Source organism: Misgurnus anguillicaudatus, chromosome 10, assembly GCF_027580225.2.
Source record: "Misgurnus anguillicaudatus chromosome 10, ASM2758022v2, whole genome shotgun sequence".
NCBI lineage: Eukaryota > Metazoa > Chordata > Actinopteri > Cypriniformes > Cobitidae > Misgurnus > Misgurnus anguillicaudatus.
Window position 1 is genome coordinate 1,112,766 of NC_073346.2, and position 14,942 is coordinate 1,127,707.

The following is a 14,942-nucleotide window of genomic DNA, read 5'->3' on the forward strand; positions in this document are numbered from 1 at the left end:
TAAAACAATGATATAACATCATGATGTTTTTTTTTTTAATGAATGTAATTTTGTTGTTTTCTCTACTTCATGAATGAACTGGCCTTTGAAGCTTTAAAATCAATTACAACAAACTCTTTGGATATTTATGGACTGTGCGGAAAAATACCTCAGAACAATGCGACATCTTCTGTCAGATGTGTGTAAATGCACCAAGAAATAGAGAACCGTATACCTATAAGTACCCTGTAATGTAATATCATGTAGGCTATACATGTTTGTTTCTATCAAATTAATAGTGTGTGTGTACATGAAATGTAAGTCGTTTAGTGTATTTCTATCTACTTTAAACCATGCAATTGGCCCTCCCGCAAACAGACAAGCAATGGTTGTGGTGCCATCTCAAAAAGGGAAAAAACACTACACTCTAAAAAAACAAACGGTGCTATATAGCACCAAAACAATTGCTTTGGATCGTAACGATAGAAGAACCATTTTAGTGCCATATAGCACCGGTGAAGAACCAGTGAAGCACCAGTGAAGAACCATATAGGGGCCATATAGCACCACATATGGTTCTGCATGGCACTATATGGTTCTGCACGGGTGCTTCGCTGGTGCTTCGCTGGTTCTTCACCGGTGCTGTGTGGCACTGGAAGCGGTTCTTCTATGATTGCGATCCAGGGCAACAGTTTTGGTTCTATATAGCACCGTTTGTTTTTTAGAGTGTAGCGCATACCTTCTCAGGAACTGTTCCACAACTCTGGAATGATTTGCCGGTCGTGACACGATCTGTTGACACTGTAGCTGTGTTTAAGACTAGTCTAAAAACCCATCTCTTCCACCATTACCTCACTTCATGATATAGGACTTGCTATCTTTCTCTATTTCCCTTTATACTTATATAGCAGATTAAAAATATATATATAATTAAATTGTCTGTTTTTGTTATTACATTTCCACCTTGGCAGATAATAAAGACATAAAATACAATACAATACAATACAATACAATACATAGCCTACAATAAAAAACAAATTAACCTACAGACAATAAATAATATTTGTTTATTGAGGTTGAAAAAGACTCTGACAGAGCCCTTTATAAAGGGACCCTCTAGTAAGTAGACTAAACACTGAGAATCTGGATTGTGAATTAAGGAGGTTAAGGTTAACAAAACAGCTTGAACCCTTGGTGTAGTCATTGAACATAACATGGCTGTTCAGAAAAACCAAATGAGATGTGAGGATGATTTGAGCTACAGGATGATGTCTTCAAAGATCTGGTGAGAAGTACAACGCAAGAAAATATGCCATGGTATCAGGTAGCTGCTGGTACTGGTAAACTGCTGTGAATTAATCAAGTCTGTGAATGATTTGGAGTGCAGAGAATATTCTCATCTTTTTTAAATTGTTATCAGATGTTATTATTTAACAAGACAATGCTACTGAAAAAACAAAACAAAAACAATACATGACATGGCATAAGAAGTTCATTGGGCCTATGCTTTGGCTTGGTCAGATTTAAATAGAATATTTGGTCATGCATTAATCTCAGTCTAAGTGGTAAATGTTTATCAATCACTCATTTGAAACCATCAACATCAAGTGGAACAACATCTGACCACAGGTTTATCCACAACGTTTAAACACTTAAAGAAATTGAAGGGGAAAAAACGACACTATACTAAATTGCTTTATTTATTTGTTTCATTGATTTATTGAACAATGGTTGTGGTTAGGCCAGAAGCTTAACGTTTTACCATTTTGTATCTGGTTGGTTTTTTTCAGGAATGTGTACTGAACTGAACTGCGGCTCATAGTAGAAACTGTGACTGTGAGGGAAGGAAACGATAATGCACTGTAAGAAAGTGTGTGAATGTGTGTGTGTGTGTGTGTGTGTGTGTGTGTGTGTGTGTGTGTGTGTGTGTGTGTGTGTGTGTGTGTGTGTGTGTGTGTGTGTGTGTGTAATCTGTTTTTAAGTAAAGTATTTTACGGTAAAATCTGTTTAATATTTAACAACCATGTCTCTTTGTATAATGATAATTTTTGTTTCCCCAGAATAAACAATCCCTGCAGACAGTTGTACTTCGTGATAGTTGCACATTATTATAATTTTATTGGTATTATTTACTTGGAATAGGTGTATCTGTGTATTTATATTTGTATCATTTCAATTTACAGTCAAAGTATCAGGTCCTTTTTTTTCTTTATTGTACAGACGAAACAGCTGTACAGTTTCATATAGCAATTTAAATATAGCGGAAAAACTTTTCTTATGTTGCAGTTTGCAACGTTTGGTACCCTGTGGTGTCATGCATGCTTTTTGCAGTGTAGACAGGGAGAGATCAATGTTAACGAACAAAAATCATAAAATTGCACACATTGAGGGTTTCAAGATTCTTGCATTTTAAATAGAAATGCCATATGTCCTTTTGGCACACTAATTATCTTGCTCATTGTCTATAGACAAATATAATTGCAATCAGGGGTTATTGATTGATGGGTTACTTGTTGCATCTCCATAGCAACAATGATTTGATTAATTGACATGCTTGTTTGATTATTGATCGTTTGGACGGGGGTGTAGCTTTCCTTTTCTTTTAGGCTACCTCTGATCTGAAAATTGATATTATAGAAATGAAATGCAAACAATGTAATGTTGCACTTAAGCGTACAAGAAAGGACAGCCCGGGTAGATTTGAAAGCTATAGCTACTCACATCAAGCGTATAAATATTGCGGTTATACAAAATGTTTAGTAACCAGACCGTGTAACAACGCAAATTTATAATATGTGTATAGAGTGAGAATCAGCAATAATAACATAAATCAGTTAAATTATATATAACGTTGGCCCATTTCTAACCCGCTGTTTGCAACAAATGTTTATCTAGTCTTCATATGTACCTTTAGATGTAAGCTACATTTATGAATTAATGTCGCATTTCTCACCACCTTCAACCAAATGGTCACATTTTTTGTCACGTCGATTTAAACCAAAATTAGATGAAAAATGGTGGTGCATAGATTTGATGCACAATAATTACTAATAGGCCGTGGCTGTAAATGCTTGTGATTTATATATTTGTTGTACTAGGCTTATATGATGACTGACTTTGTATATGCAGTAAAAAAAATGAATTGGACAATTAAATAAATTGTAGTCTATTTATGGGCTATTATTTCCGAAGTGATAAAGCGATACTTTAAAGTGATTTATTTTTGGTTTTTACTTTGACAGAAATATTAGATCTTGCTAAATGCTTTGAGTCATGGCTATTTCTAAAATTACGTGCAATATCAGGAGCCATGGGTGCATGTCTTGTTTCCATAACCTCGGGCGTCGGAACCATTATACGTGGGTGGGACAGGACCCAGCCACTTCTTAAGACCAATGATAATGGACCCACCCACCTTTTCTCTAATTTAGCGCATTTGTCTGTTCACTTATCAAAGCGCTGTAGTCAAAATCCATTCCACTAGTGCAGGGATCCCCAACCTTTGTTTTTTTACACAGCGGACCCGTTTCAGCTTTTAAATAAAATTCGCGGAGGGAGGTGTCGCTGAGTTGCTGTTCAAACAAAGTTCTGAAAAACCTCCTTTGCGAAATGTATAACGTTTTAACGGAAGTAAAGGTCAAACATCCATGCATTAGGAAAATTAATAACTGCTTTATTTATAGTAGGCTATATGTTCTATAGACGTGTAAAACCATTTAATGGCGAATTGTTTTACTTTCAATGTTTCACGAGTTTGCCTGCCCATTTAGTCTTAATAATTAACGGTAAACGAACTAAGCTTGCTGTTCTTAAAGGCAGCTCGAACATTAGGTCGGACTCGAGCCCCAAGTTCAAGAAACAGAAGAAAAAACGGAGGAGATGAGGAGGAGAGATGCCAGAAGAATTGCGTCTGTGCGCGGAGGCACGGAGACTCCCGTTTACCATATGCTTTTAATGATAATAATTGACACAGCACTAAATGTGGTTCCTTTCAACCCGTTAAAAGTATAGGCTACTCGTTAAAATATTATTACTGCAGTAAAATAGTTTATTTTGATTATGAGGCCACAATCGCTGGATACATTTAACGTTTTTTTTTTTACAGAAGCCTGCAATTACATTTCATGCGATTATTACAGAGATTAACGTCTTCACGTATTAACATTATTTGCGAGGTACATTTGCGAATGATTCACAAAGTCATACTTCTGCAATTGTTACATCGATTGTGTTTTAGAAGTAGCCTAAACATGCTCAAACTCTTATGACAGCATGTTTCCCGACGAATACCATTAAATAAGTTTATCTCATTTCCAGAATCTCACATTTATATTTCTCTAAGAGAGAGAAAGAGAGATTGGGTATAACAAATAAAAAAGGGTATACAAAAATGTTACCTGTTTACCTTCATTCGTTTTTCTTCTTTTATTTCCTCAAAATAAAAAATAAACATTGTAGCCTACTGTCAGCAGAGTAGAGAAAAATAATGTCACAGAGAAAAATAAATGAAATATAATCTGTCATCATTTGCAAAATATTGAAAGGGCTACCAGAATTCTGACCGCAATGCTGTCTTTTATTTAATAACAAATCATGCGCCTTCTGTCTCTTACTAAAACCTTGGTTTAACTAAATAGTTTTTAATAGTTTTATTTAAAGAAACAGGAAGTGCAAATAGTAGCCTACATGTATAATTGTAAAACAAAGAAAAAACGACTTAATTGTAATGGCTGCCTTAAAAAATTTACCTCTTGTGGTTGCATTAAATATGCCTACTATTGGGTCGACCAGTTATAGCCTAATCCTGTTAATTTGCTAAGGTGACGTATTTGTCTAATTAACATTTAATGTTGTTAAGAAAGAGGCTTTTGTCACCTATGTGTGAGAGAGTTTGGGGGTGGACTTTTGCTCAGCGGTCTCCATATGTGAGTGGTCTCCTTTGGAGGCTATCCATTGAGGAATGTGCTGGACATCGTGGAGGGAAGAGTCATTTGAAATCACGTGGACTTGAACGATACATTGAGAGAGGGGGTCGACAATGAGTAGCATCAGTAAGGAGCCATCAACGATTCAATTGGAGATCACCTGGAAAACCGAGTTTTAAAACAAACACAAAGGTGACATACAAAGGACAGCAGAAGAAGAGGTTAGGAAGGCAAAGCAAAAGCAATTCATGGCAGAAGGTATGTAATTTTTTTATTAAACGTTGTTGCTCGTTTGATAAAGGGACACCTTGTTGCTTGTATATAATCGTGGGGGGCTGGGGTTGTCTGCATTGTCTTTAAAGTTGGGGCTTCTTCACTGTCTTCTGATGCCCCCACATCCTCGTGCATGTCAGTGAGAGTCCCGTTCAATTTGGTTTTACGTTATTTCGTTCTCATAAACAAACTTTTTTAATGTTTTGTATGAAAGACCAACGTGGTCGGAAAAGAAAATGTTAGTTAGTGATTGGACTTAATTCAGATCACCATGGGTTCAGTTTTAGTCTACAGCAGAACTGTACAGGTGATTTTGTAAAGAGTAGCCTACAATTTTCTGCGTCGATTAAGACCACGCTAACGACTTAAAACTGAGCACCACAGTGGAGAAAATCACATCAAGCAGATTCAACACAGCGCATCAATGAAGTTGATTTCTGCGTTTTCTATTGCGTTTTTTTAATATAGCCTATATATAAATATATATAGGTTATATAAATTAATAAATACATTAATAATATAATAAATTAATGTTGTTTCACACACAAACAACTGTTATTAAACTAAATATTTATCCTGTTTTTTTTTTTTTGTTTTTTTTAAATAATAGTAGTACTCATTTCTCCTCAGCTATAAAATATTATCGTGCTGCTGTGCAATTAGGCTATAGAAAAGTAGGATTTTAATAATTTTATTACCGTTTTGTTATGCAAACAAACAAGAGATTATTGATTAAATATTTGTATTTATGAAAATGTAAACAAACAGTAAACCTAAATATAAACAACCAATACTGTCACCACGCATGTGTGGTTTATTTTATAGCCTCCTGTGATTTCATAAATTTAATCAAAATGGTTTTGCAGGAGGCTGTACAAAAACCGAGCAGGAGGAGGAGGAGGAGGAGGAGGGGCAGAGCACTGAGGAAGACCCTCAGTCGTACTTTGGTGTGGGCGTGTGTAAGTGGTTTAATGTTCGGATGGGGTTTGGATTCTTGTCCATGACCACACGGGATGGTGTGCCTTTAGAAACTCCAGTCGACGTGTTTGTCCACCAGGTAATTGTTTTGTTACAAACAATGAATAGCAAGTCATTAGATTTAAATTATAAAGATTATTATTTGTTCAGCTGTTGAATTGCCCACTGTCTGTTTTAAATTTGAATTATTTTAGGTTCAAGTGAACATGCATTTGTTGCTTTAAGGAGATATTTCTATCTGTTTTGAACTACAACAATTATTTTGGGCTGTTGTAATGCTGCAAGGTATAATAGTGGAATGTTGCATCAAACCACAAATTCCAACAGAGCTTTGGATGGACAAAATCAATGCATGCGACTGCCACAGACCTACATGGCAGAACACGAAGATACATCATGTATCATTTTTTTAAACAAATATTATATATCAAGGTGAAAATAAAAGTTCTCACATAAAACAAAACAAAAACTAACAAAATGTTTTAGGACAAAAAAAAATATGCCTACTCACACCTTGGTATTTCAGATTGATTCAATTCAGTTATATAATAAAATCTTAATAATTTCTTTCAGTTCAACAAAAGCCATAAATTTAGACGTTACCACATTAAGTACATTTTCTAAGTTGAACTGACATAACTTTATTTTCAGTGAACCTTACTTTTCCCCTTCATTTCCCATGTGAGTGTCCTAAATAAAAAACATGCACCTATAATCTTGTTTTTTTGTCCTTAAATCATTAGACAAAGATGCTTGAATGCTAATGAATGTGAAGTAATTAAGTAAACCGTTTATAATGTGTGAGTGTTCAGCTGTTCTTGTGAAGTCACTGTACAGATTGTTTTATTTATCTTAAATCCTTGTGTTCTCTTATGCAGTAAATTAATTAAGGTCTGAAATATACAAAATGTGAATGATCTAATGAAGAGCTACAGACAGTATCATCTCTGTTAAATGCACAATGTAAGTTTGCGCAAAATGACTGATCTCAGATAAAAGGATTGGGATTAATGTCCAATTGACTGCAGTGGCTATAGTCATTCTGTATTAAATGTAATCCATGCTCTATATACATTAGGCTGTGGTAGTGAACTCTTGAGGTCCTCTGGTTTTTGTGACAAAAGCAGACAAAGGAAACATGTCCTAAGATAAAGAGCTCTTCTCACTTGTGACCTGTCATTTAATCATCCTTCTTGTGTTGTCCTTGTACTTTGATCGTTATAATTTTTTTACTTAACCTGAGATACAGTTCATAATGCATCATCCATGTTAGGACACACTACGATTGGGCCACTTCTTAAGGCTTATGGTAAGAGCAGTTTTTGGGTCATCCATTGGGTGTCCATTGAGTGGGACATCAGGGTCATGTCCGAGGGAGGAAGGGAAATTGGGGGTTGGAGGGTCACACGTGTCTAGAGAAATAGGTTATTGGTAACTATGACTGACATACATTAGATGGACTACACAAGGAGACATTTGATCTGGCTAACAGAGCTGTAACCAGCTGTGCTTCTCTAGCACATAGACAACTAGATCTTTGTATAGGACCATTTAATCACACCAGAATTGTTTAAGATATTTATATAATGAATGTGCAAGCGTTTAGATCTAATATGATAAGAATTCTGGTCGGGGGATGGTAAAGCATGTTTTCACCTTTCACCCTTTTAATATTAATGACTGTAATGAAAGAAAATGTTTTGCATTACAAATCTAATAGTAAGTTGCTGAACCAGATATGGGTCAAACAGTTTTCCTCAATATTTCTGTCTTCTGTGTTTATTGCATTCAGAGTAAACTGTACATGGATGGATTTCGGAGTCTGAGGGAGGGTGAAGATGTTGAATTTACATTTAAAAAGTCCTCCAAAGGTCTCGAGTCTTTGCGAGTGACTGGGCCTGGAGGAGCTCACTGTATGGGCAGTGAGAGGAGACCTAAAGGCAAGAGCATCCAGAAACGCCGGCCCAAAGGAGACAGGTGAGCACACATACATAAATACACATCTCAGAACAATTTTATACTCAATATTTCAAAATTGTTAAAATTCTTGGCGAATGGTGGCAACATCATTTCCATGTTTACATATGATGTACCTTTTTGTTGTTACATATTTTTACCTTATGACCTTAAACGTTTGACCGATATTAATAAGAATCTTTTAAAATAATGTTATTTTTTATTTACTTTTTAACATGAAGAAGTATTTCAGTTCAGTTCATCTTTATTTATTTCCCGAAGGCAATTTGGTTGCAGCAAACAGGCATACACATAAAACACATTAAACACACATGATTAAATACATTTACTTATAGAGTTTAAAAACTTTACAGCTGAAGGTATAAATTAATTTTTAAACCGATTTGTTTTACTGAGTGGAGTTCTATACCGGTCACCAGATGGAAGAAGCTTGAACTCCTCAAACAAGGGGTGAGAAACATCCAACAAAATGTTCTGTGCTTTACCCAACACCTGTCTCTGATATAGCTGAGCCATTTGCTTCCTCCCTGTTATTTTGTTTCCCTGATTCACCATCCTCTCAATACCATTTCTATTTTTCACATTCAGAGAATTTAACCAGCACAGCAGTAATTTGCATGCAATACAATCTCTGCTGCCCCTTCTTACACAAAGCATCAGTATTTGCAGAGAAAGTCAATTTAGAATCCAATATAGTACCCAAATACTTGTACTGTTCAACACTCTGGATACCCGCTCCATTTATACTTATTTGTTTATCATCAGTTGATTTCGTTCTCAATCTAAAATCAATAGTCATCTCTTTAGTTTTCAGAACATTTAGTTTTAAAAAAAGCATTCTGACACCAGTCAGTAAAATCATCAACAACAGGACCATGCAAAGAATCCACCTCGCTCAACAAGCTAACAATTACAGAGTCATCAGCAAATTTTAAAATGTGCCTATTACTAAAACTACTCTTACAGTCATACGTGTACAAAATAAATAATAAGGGAGAGAGGACGCATCCTTGAGGCCATTCAGAGTAACAGTCATTTACTTTGACTCTCTGTGTTCTCTTAACAAGGAAATCTAGAATCCAGCCTACCAGATAAAAATCCAACCCAAATTCTTTAATGAGTTTATCAATCAAGATATGTGGTTGAATGGTGTTGAAGGCAGATGAAAAATCAATAAAAATTAATTGAACAAAAGTTTTCGGCTTCTCTAAATGCTAACATACTAAATGTAAGAGAGTTGCTTCTTCATCCTCTACGCCTCGTTTATTCCTATACGCAAATTGAAGAGGGTCTAGAGAACTCTCAGTCTTTTTCATTATTTCTCTCTTTTTCTAAACATTTCATCACTAGGGATGTGAGCGCCACAGGTCTGAAGTCATCTAATAACTGTACTTTCTGCTTTTTTGGCAATGGAATCACTGCTTCCACCGTGCAGGTACTTTTTGTGTTTGTAGGGACCAAGCAACAATTTCATAAAATATTGGTCCCAACTCCTCCGCACATTCCTTAAGTAAACGTCCCCATAGATCTCCACGTTGGTGTTTCCAATATTTCATTAGCATATATGAATTTTTGTTTATGCACATTTTTGTTTCTTTTTAATAATTCATGTAAATAATATTTTTTTAGCAAAAGGTGTCACAATGCAATTTATTAAGACCTAAAACATTCTTGTGAGGTTTCCTGGACAGGTTTTATCCTAGTTCCAGACCAAAATGCGTGTTTGAGCTCAGCTGCCTAAATTTAAAAACACCTTGCACTGACATTTTTTAACATATATCAGTGCCATTGTTTTGTCTCAAGATGCACATCAATATTGGTTTTTGTAAGGTTTGTTACTAAGAACTAGTTAAATGCCCTAATATAACCAAAGACTAGTCCTGGATTAATCTAAACCCTGTCCAGGAAACCGCCCCTCTGATATAAAAAAAAAATCAAAGTGGAAATGACTCAATTTACAGAATGAGATGCTTTTTATTTCATTAGTCATTTGTAGAAGTTCGGCAACCCTTAACTTTAATCTCTCCAGAAATGTGTTTTGGTTATCTTACCCCTTTCACCAGTTCCTCCCCTTCCCCCACCTCTGGATTTCCAATGTGACCTGAATCAATAACTGTTTCAAATAGCCAGTCAGCAATGCATTTATGCTTGATTGATGTCATTAAATTCAGGTGTTTTCTCTTTAAATCTGGTGTTTAAAAATTGTGTTATCAGCCTTAAATTTCTTTTAGCACTATCTGCAGCTTTGAGTGTGACAGCACATCTAGTGTGTGCTGGTTTTGCTCATAAACTCAGAAATCGCCAGTAGTCTTGATGTCATTAAGATCACGCCTATAATCATAATAATGGAGAGATGAATTGATTATTCCGACAAAATTGGTAGATTAATCAATTAGTAAAATAATTGTTAGTTGCAGCCTCATTCTGCAGCTCTGTTGGTAGATCATTTCATTAGCAGTACAAAGGTTCTGGATGCCATTTGAACACAGATAAAAATGTATTAAAGATGCACTTTAAGTATCTTTATTTAATAGCGTCTTTCAAATGCAGAAATTTAAATGAATACATGTTCATGCATTATAACTGATAGAAGTTAGAGGAATAGGTCTACTTAGCCATTCTGGTTATAGGGAAGAAACTAGTGTTGTTATATCCTTAAAGGGTCTTTGGTGGCCTAAAGCATGTTGGCCCTTAAAGTGAAGCACATCTGTCTATTACAGTTATTCATTTTTTGCTAAATGCATTTTGCGGTATTGTTTCACAATAAGAAGCAAATACATACAGAATTACACTGAAGAATATTCACTTATTATGGTATGGGTATAGGTCTAGTCTCAGGATGTAGAGGGGAAAACACTGCAGTTCATTTAATTGATAACAGATGAAGGTACTCGAGAGGGGTCAAGGGTCATTATTGCCATGGAAACTGCATATGTTTAGGGGCTGGGTGGGGTGTTTGTGGGTTAAGAGCAGCAAGAGGTCATAGGTTGCTGCTGCAGCTCTTTTCAAACCGGCTGTCGATTCATGCCCCACACTTTGCTGAAAAAAGGCCACAGGTCAGCATCTATAAACCACCAAAAAGTGTCCCTCAAAACTCCCCTGTGAACTGCAGTCACCCACATGACCTCAGCTGAGCAGACATCAATGCAGCGGTGACTGCCCCATACCAAGCACCCATATGCCACTGGGACCTCCACACATGGGCTTCTTTGAAAGTCAGTGAGCAAACTCTGACACTTTGGACATAAATGCAATCTTCATGCCAGGAACTAATGGATTTCATTTCACTTTATTAAAAGCTAACATCAAAAAGCTTTTTGGTTGTGTTTTGTTGAATTAGAATATTTGTTCACCTTGCATTTAGTTATTTACAACAGTGGGTACATATACAACAAGCGCTAGAAACTGTAGAAAGATTGGACATCTAGAACTTAGAAACTGTCATTATTTTACTTTTATACTGCCCTCCTCTGAACTATAAACACTGCCATGACTGAACTGAATTTGTAAACAGATCTTAAGCAAACTGTGTTCTTTTATCAGGAGAAGATCTCAGTTTAAAGTGTTCCAGAGACATTTTTATTGTATGTTTTTATTGTGCGTGCCTGGTCAAGTTTGCCTGATCATGTAATATATGTTGGTTTGTTCTACATATAAATGAAGAGTTTGGTTCCAAAACGCAATAAATCCATTTTGACAAATTTCGATAAAAACGTGTTTTCTATACCAAGAAAGTGACAAGATGAAAACCACTATTTTCTGTTAACAGGGCATCTTTAGGTTATAAAAACATGAAAAATTCAAATCCATAATTTGATTTTCAAAGATTTATTATAAAAACTGATATTTTTTCCACAAAATGCAATAAATCCATTACAAGTTCATTTTCTTAAACAAAGACCTTTCTGTGTACTGTCCAAAACATGTAGATTAGTTAAATTTGGATATACTAAATTACTCTTTACCCAACTTACTCACTAGTTGAGAAAAAATAGAAATTTGCTTATTACCTAATCAGTTTAAGTTGGTTCAACTTTTTTGGTGTAAGTTGACATTACTCAGTAAATTGAGGTGAACTACATCATCTAAGAGTTGAGTAAACTCAAAAAAGCAAGTTGCCTTGAAAATTTAAGTTAAGTCAACTTTTTATTTTTTACAGTGCACCGGTTTATCAATGCCATAAAAGTATTATTTTGTTTTTGTTTGTTTGTTGATCACAAAGTAGACGAGGAAAACTATGAGTCCGTGTATTCAATGCGCGGCCATTGTTTGTTTACAATGCTTGGAATGGTGCACTGTGATTTGTGGAGCGGATTTATTGCATTCTGTAGAAAAGGAGGAGTGGCGTTTATCGAGTTTTGGGAAAAAAGGGAGAAAAGATGACAGAATAACACGGCGGATATTGGATTTTGCGTACAATTAAGAATTTACTTTTAAATACTGACCTAATATTGATTTTGGCAGTAACTATTTTTTTAAATGGCGTTTATTGCATTTTGGAACCAAACTCTTTAAATACACCCAGTAGCCAGTGGTGTAGTGTATACGCAGGTATATGGGGTATACCCACTTCTTATTAGATGGCATGGGGTGTACCCACTTCTAAATTCTAAACATTGATTACTGTAATAATATTCATTTCATAATGATCCTTATGCTGAGAAATCAAGCAGAAGTTAAGTGACAATTATGGGGACATTTTGGAGTTAAATATGCAAGACTAGTCTTTCATGTCACTGTCTATAACACAGGGCATTTAATCTTAGTTGGGACACTTCGAAAAAATGGGGCATAAATGAAGTGTATTCCCACTTCTGCATGCACCACTACACCACAGGCAGTACCTGTTTCTATTTCTAAAACCATTCTATAAATCTACACTTTAGTGGTATTAGTACTCCTACTTTATTTGTTTTATTTTACTAACTAAATCTAAACACTATCAATGTTTTGCAGGTGTTACAATTGTGGTGGTCTGGACCATCATGCCAAAGAGTGCAAGTTGCCTCCTCAACCCAAAAGGTGCCATTTCTGCCAAAGTGTTTCGCATATGGTCGCCAGCTGCCCTGCAAAAGCTCAGGGAAAGCCTGTTTCTGTGAAGGGTGACCCACTACTACATGCAGGGAGTACCGACTGAGGCAGTGCAAAATCAAAGCTTAAAAGCCAATCATATCACTACACTGTAAAAAGTTGATGCAACTTAAAAGGTTACTTCAAATGGTAACACCTAAAAAATGTAACTTAAATTTTTCACCTAAAGTGCATTAACAGTTGAAGTCATTTTTTAAGTGAATCCAATGTTTCACATTTTACAGTGTATACTTGAAAAAAATGCTGCCTTTGGAACAGAATTATAAAAGCAACAGAAGAGAATTACTGAATGTCATTTTTATTACGGTATAACACTCAGGAATCGATTTGCTCTCAGGAATTTCATAGAAATATTGTTGCATTAGAAGTAACTACTAAATCAACAGAATAGTGTAGTTCTTATTCATTGTTCTTCACTGAATTATTATACAAATAGTTTCTACTTAAATGTCTTTTTGCTGCAGAGGTTTGTCTATTGACTACATTTGAATGTATTATATGTTTATCTTTGTGCTTTTATGATAATGTTTTGATGGGAATTTGGGGTCAAGTTGAACTGGGGCTTTGGCCAGTTTTTGCAATAGACTGTCATGATCACTAGTGAACAAATGAATGTAAAACCGCTGCAATGAATCTCATAACCAGCAACGTCTTTTAAACAAACTCAGATCTGTGATTATTTTATTTTTATAGCAGTTTTCGCAATGTGCAATGTTGTTATTTTGCACAGAAGAAGGAGAAAGATAATGAAACAGGAAAATCTTAAAAATAATATATGGGAAAATATAGAAAACTTGATTTTGTTCAAAATAATAACTACACACTTTATTAGACATGAAAGTTATTAATCATTCAACTTTTATCTCTAAACTGCAGCCAAATCTTCGTTTGATATTTGTTCAATATCAGTCTTAATAATCTGCTGATCTATATGTTTTCTAGTAATATATTTTGTTATTTGTCTTTGGAAATTGGCCTCAATGTTTTTTTAAAGAATGAGAGAAAAATAAGTTATTCATTTGATCAAATGTTGTCCATTACCTTTGTCTTCCAGCTGCCTGTATTATTGAATTTAACATCCCATTTTACAGAAAGAGCTGGAAGACTTAAAAAAACATATTTAATATATATACCGTTATATATACACCTTATTTTAAGCCTTTAGTCTTAGTATTTATTTATACCAATGTATCTAAAATACTGTTGATAAGGGTTAATAAATTATCGGAATTAATTCCATATAGTATTTCAACCATCTTCTTTTGTGCCATAAATCAGGTGATATTGAGAATTTTCATTTGTTAGTTTTTCTTTAATTGCGGTTCTGTGGATGATAATGGTTCATATTATGACCTTTTTAAAGGGTACTGCACACAGTGACAGCTGGGGTAAAAAAAATTTAATAGTGTACCTGAACTACTATTTTATGCAATAATATTGAATTTCATGTTTTTGTGTTGATAAAAGAAAGATTTGCTACAATTAGTTAAGCTGTTATTGACTATCCTATTGAATCACTTATTGAACATTTGAATGTACTGTGAATGTATTGTTTTTCATACAATAAATTTGGTGGAATGTAAGAAATTGACTGATTATGGCAAAACTCATGAAGAGCATCTTTATGGTATTCACAGTTCCATCCCTTTTCTAGAATAAAACAATAAATGTACAATAACTATAGAGCAGTCACAATGCTACATAAGGGGCCAGGGTGGG

The 14,942-nt window shown here is 35.0% G+C and overlaps 1 protein-coding gene across 1 annotated transcript; it reads left to right on the forward strand.

Moving 5' to 3' along the window:
- Window positions 1-5,946: 5,946 nt before the first annotated feature.
- Window positions 5,947-14,794, forward strand: LOC129448165 (protein lin-28 homolog A). The gene is made up of 3 exons (XM_055210334.2): window positions 5,947-6,234; window positions 7,948-8,132; window positions 13,089-14,794. Exons 1-3 carry the CDS (start codon window positions 6,157-6,159, stop codon window positions 13,267-13,269), a joined length of 444 nt encoding a protein of 147 aa, XP_055066309.2. The 5' UTR covers window positions 5,947-6,156; the 3' UTR covers window positions 13,270-14,794.
- Window positions 14,795-14,942: the final 148 nt, after the last annotated feature.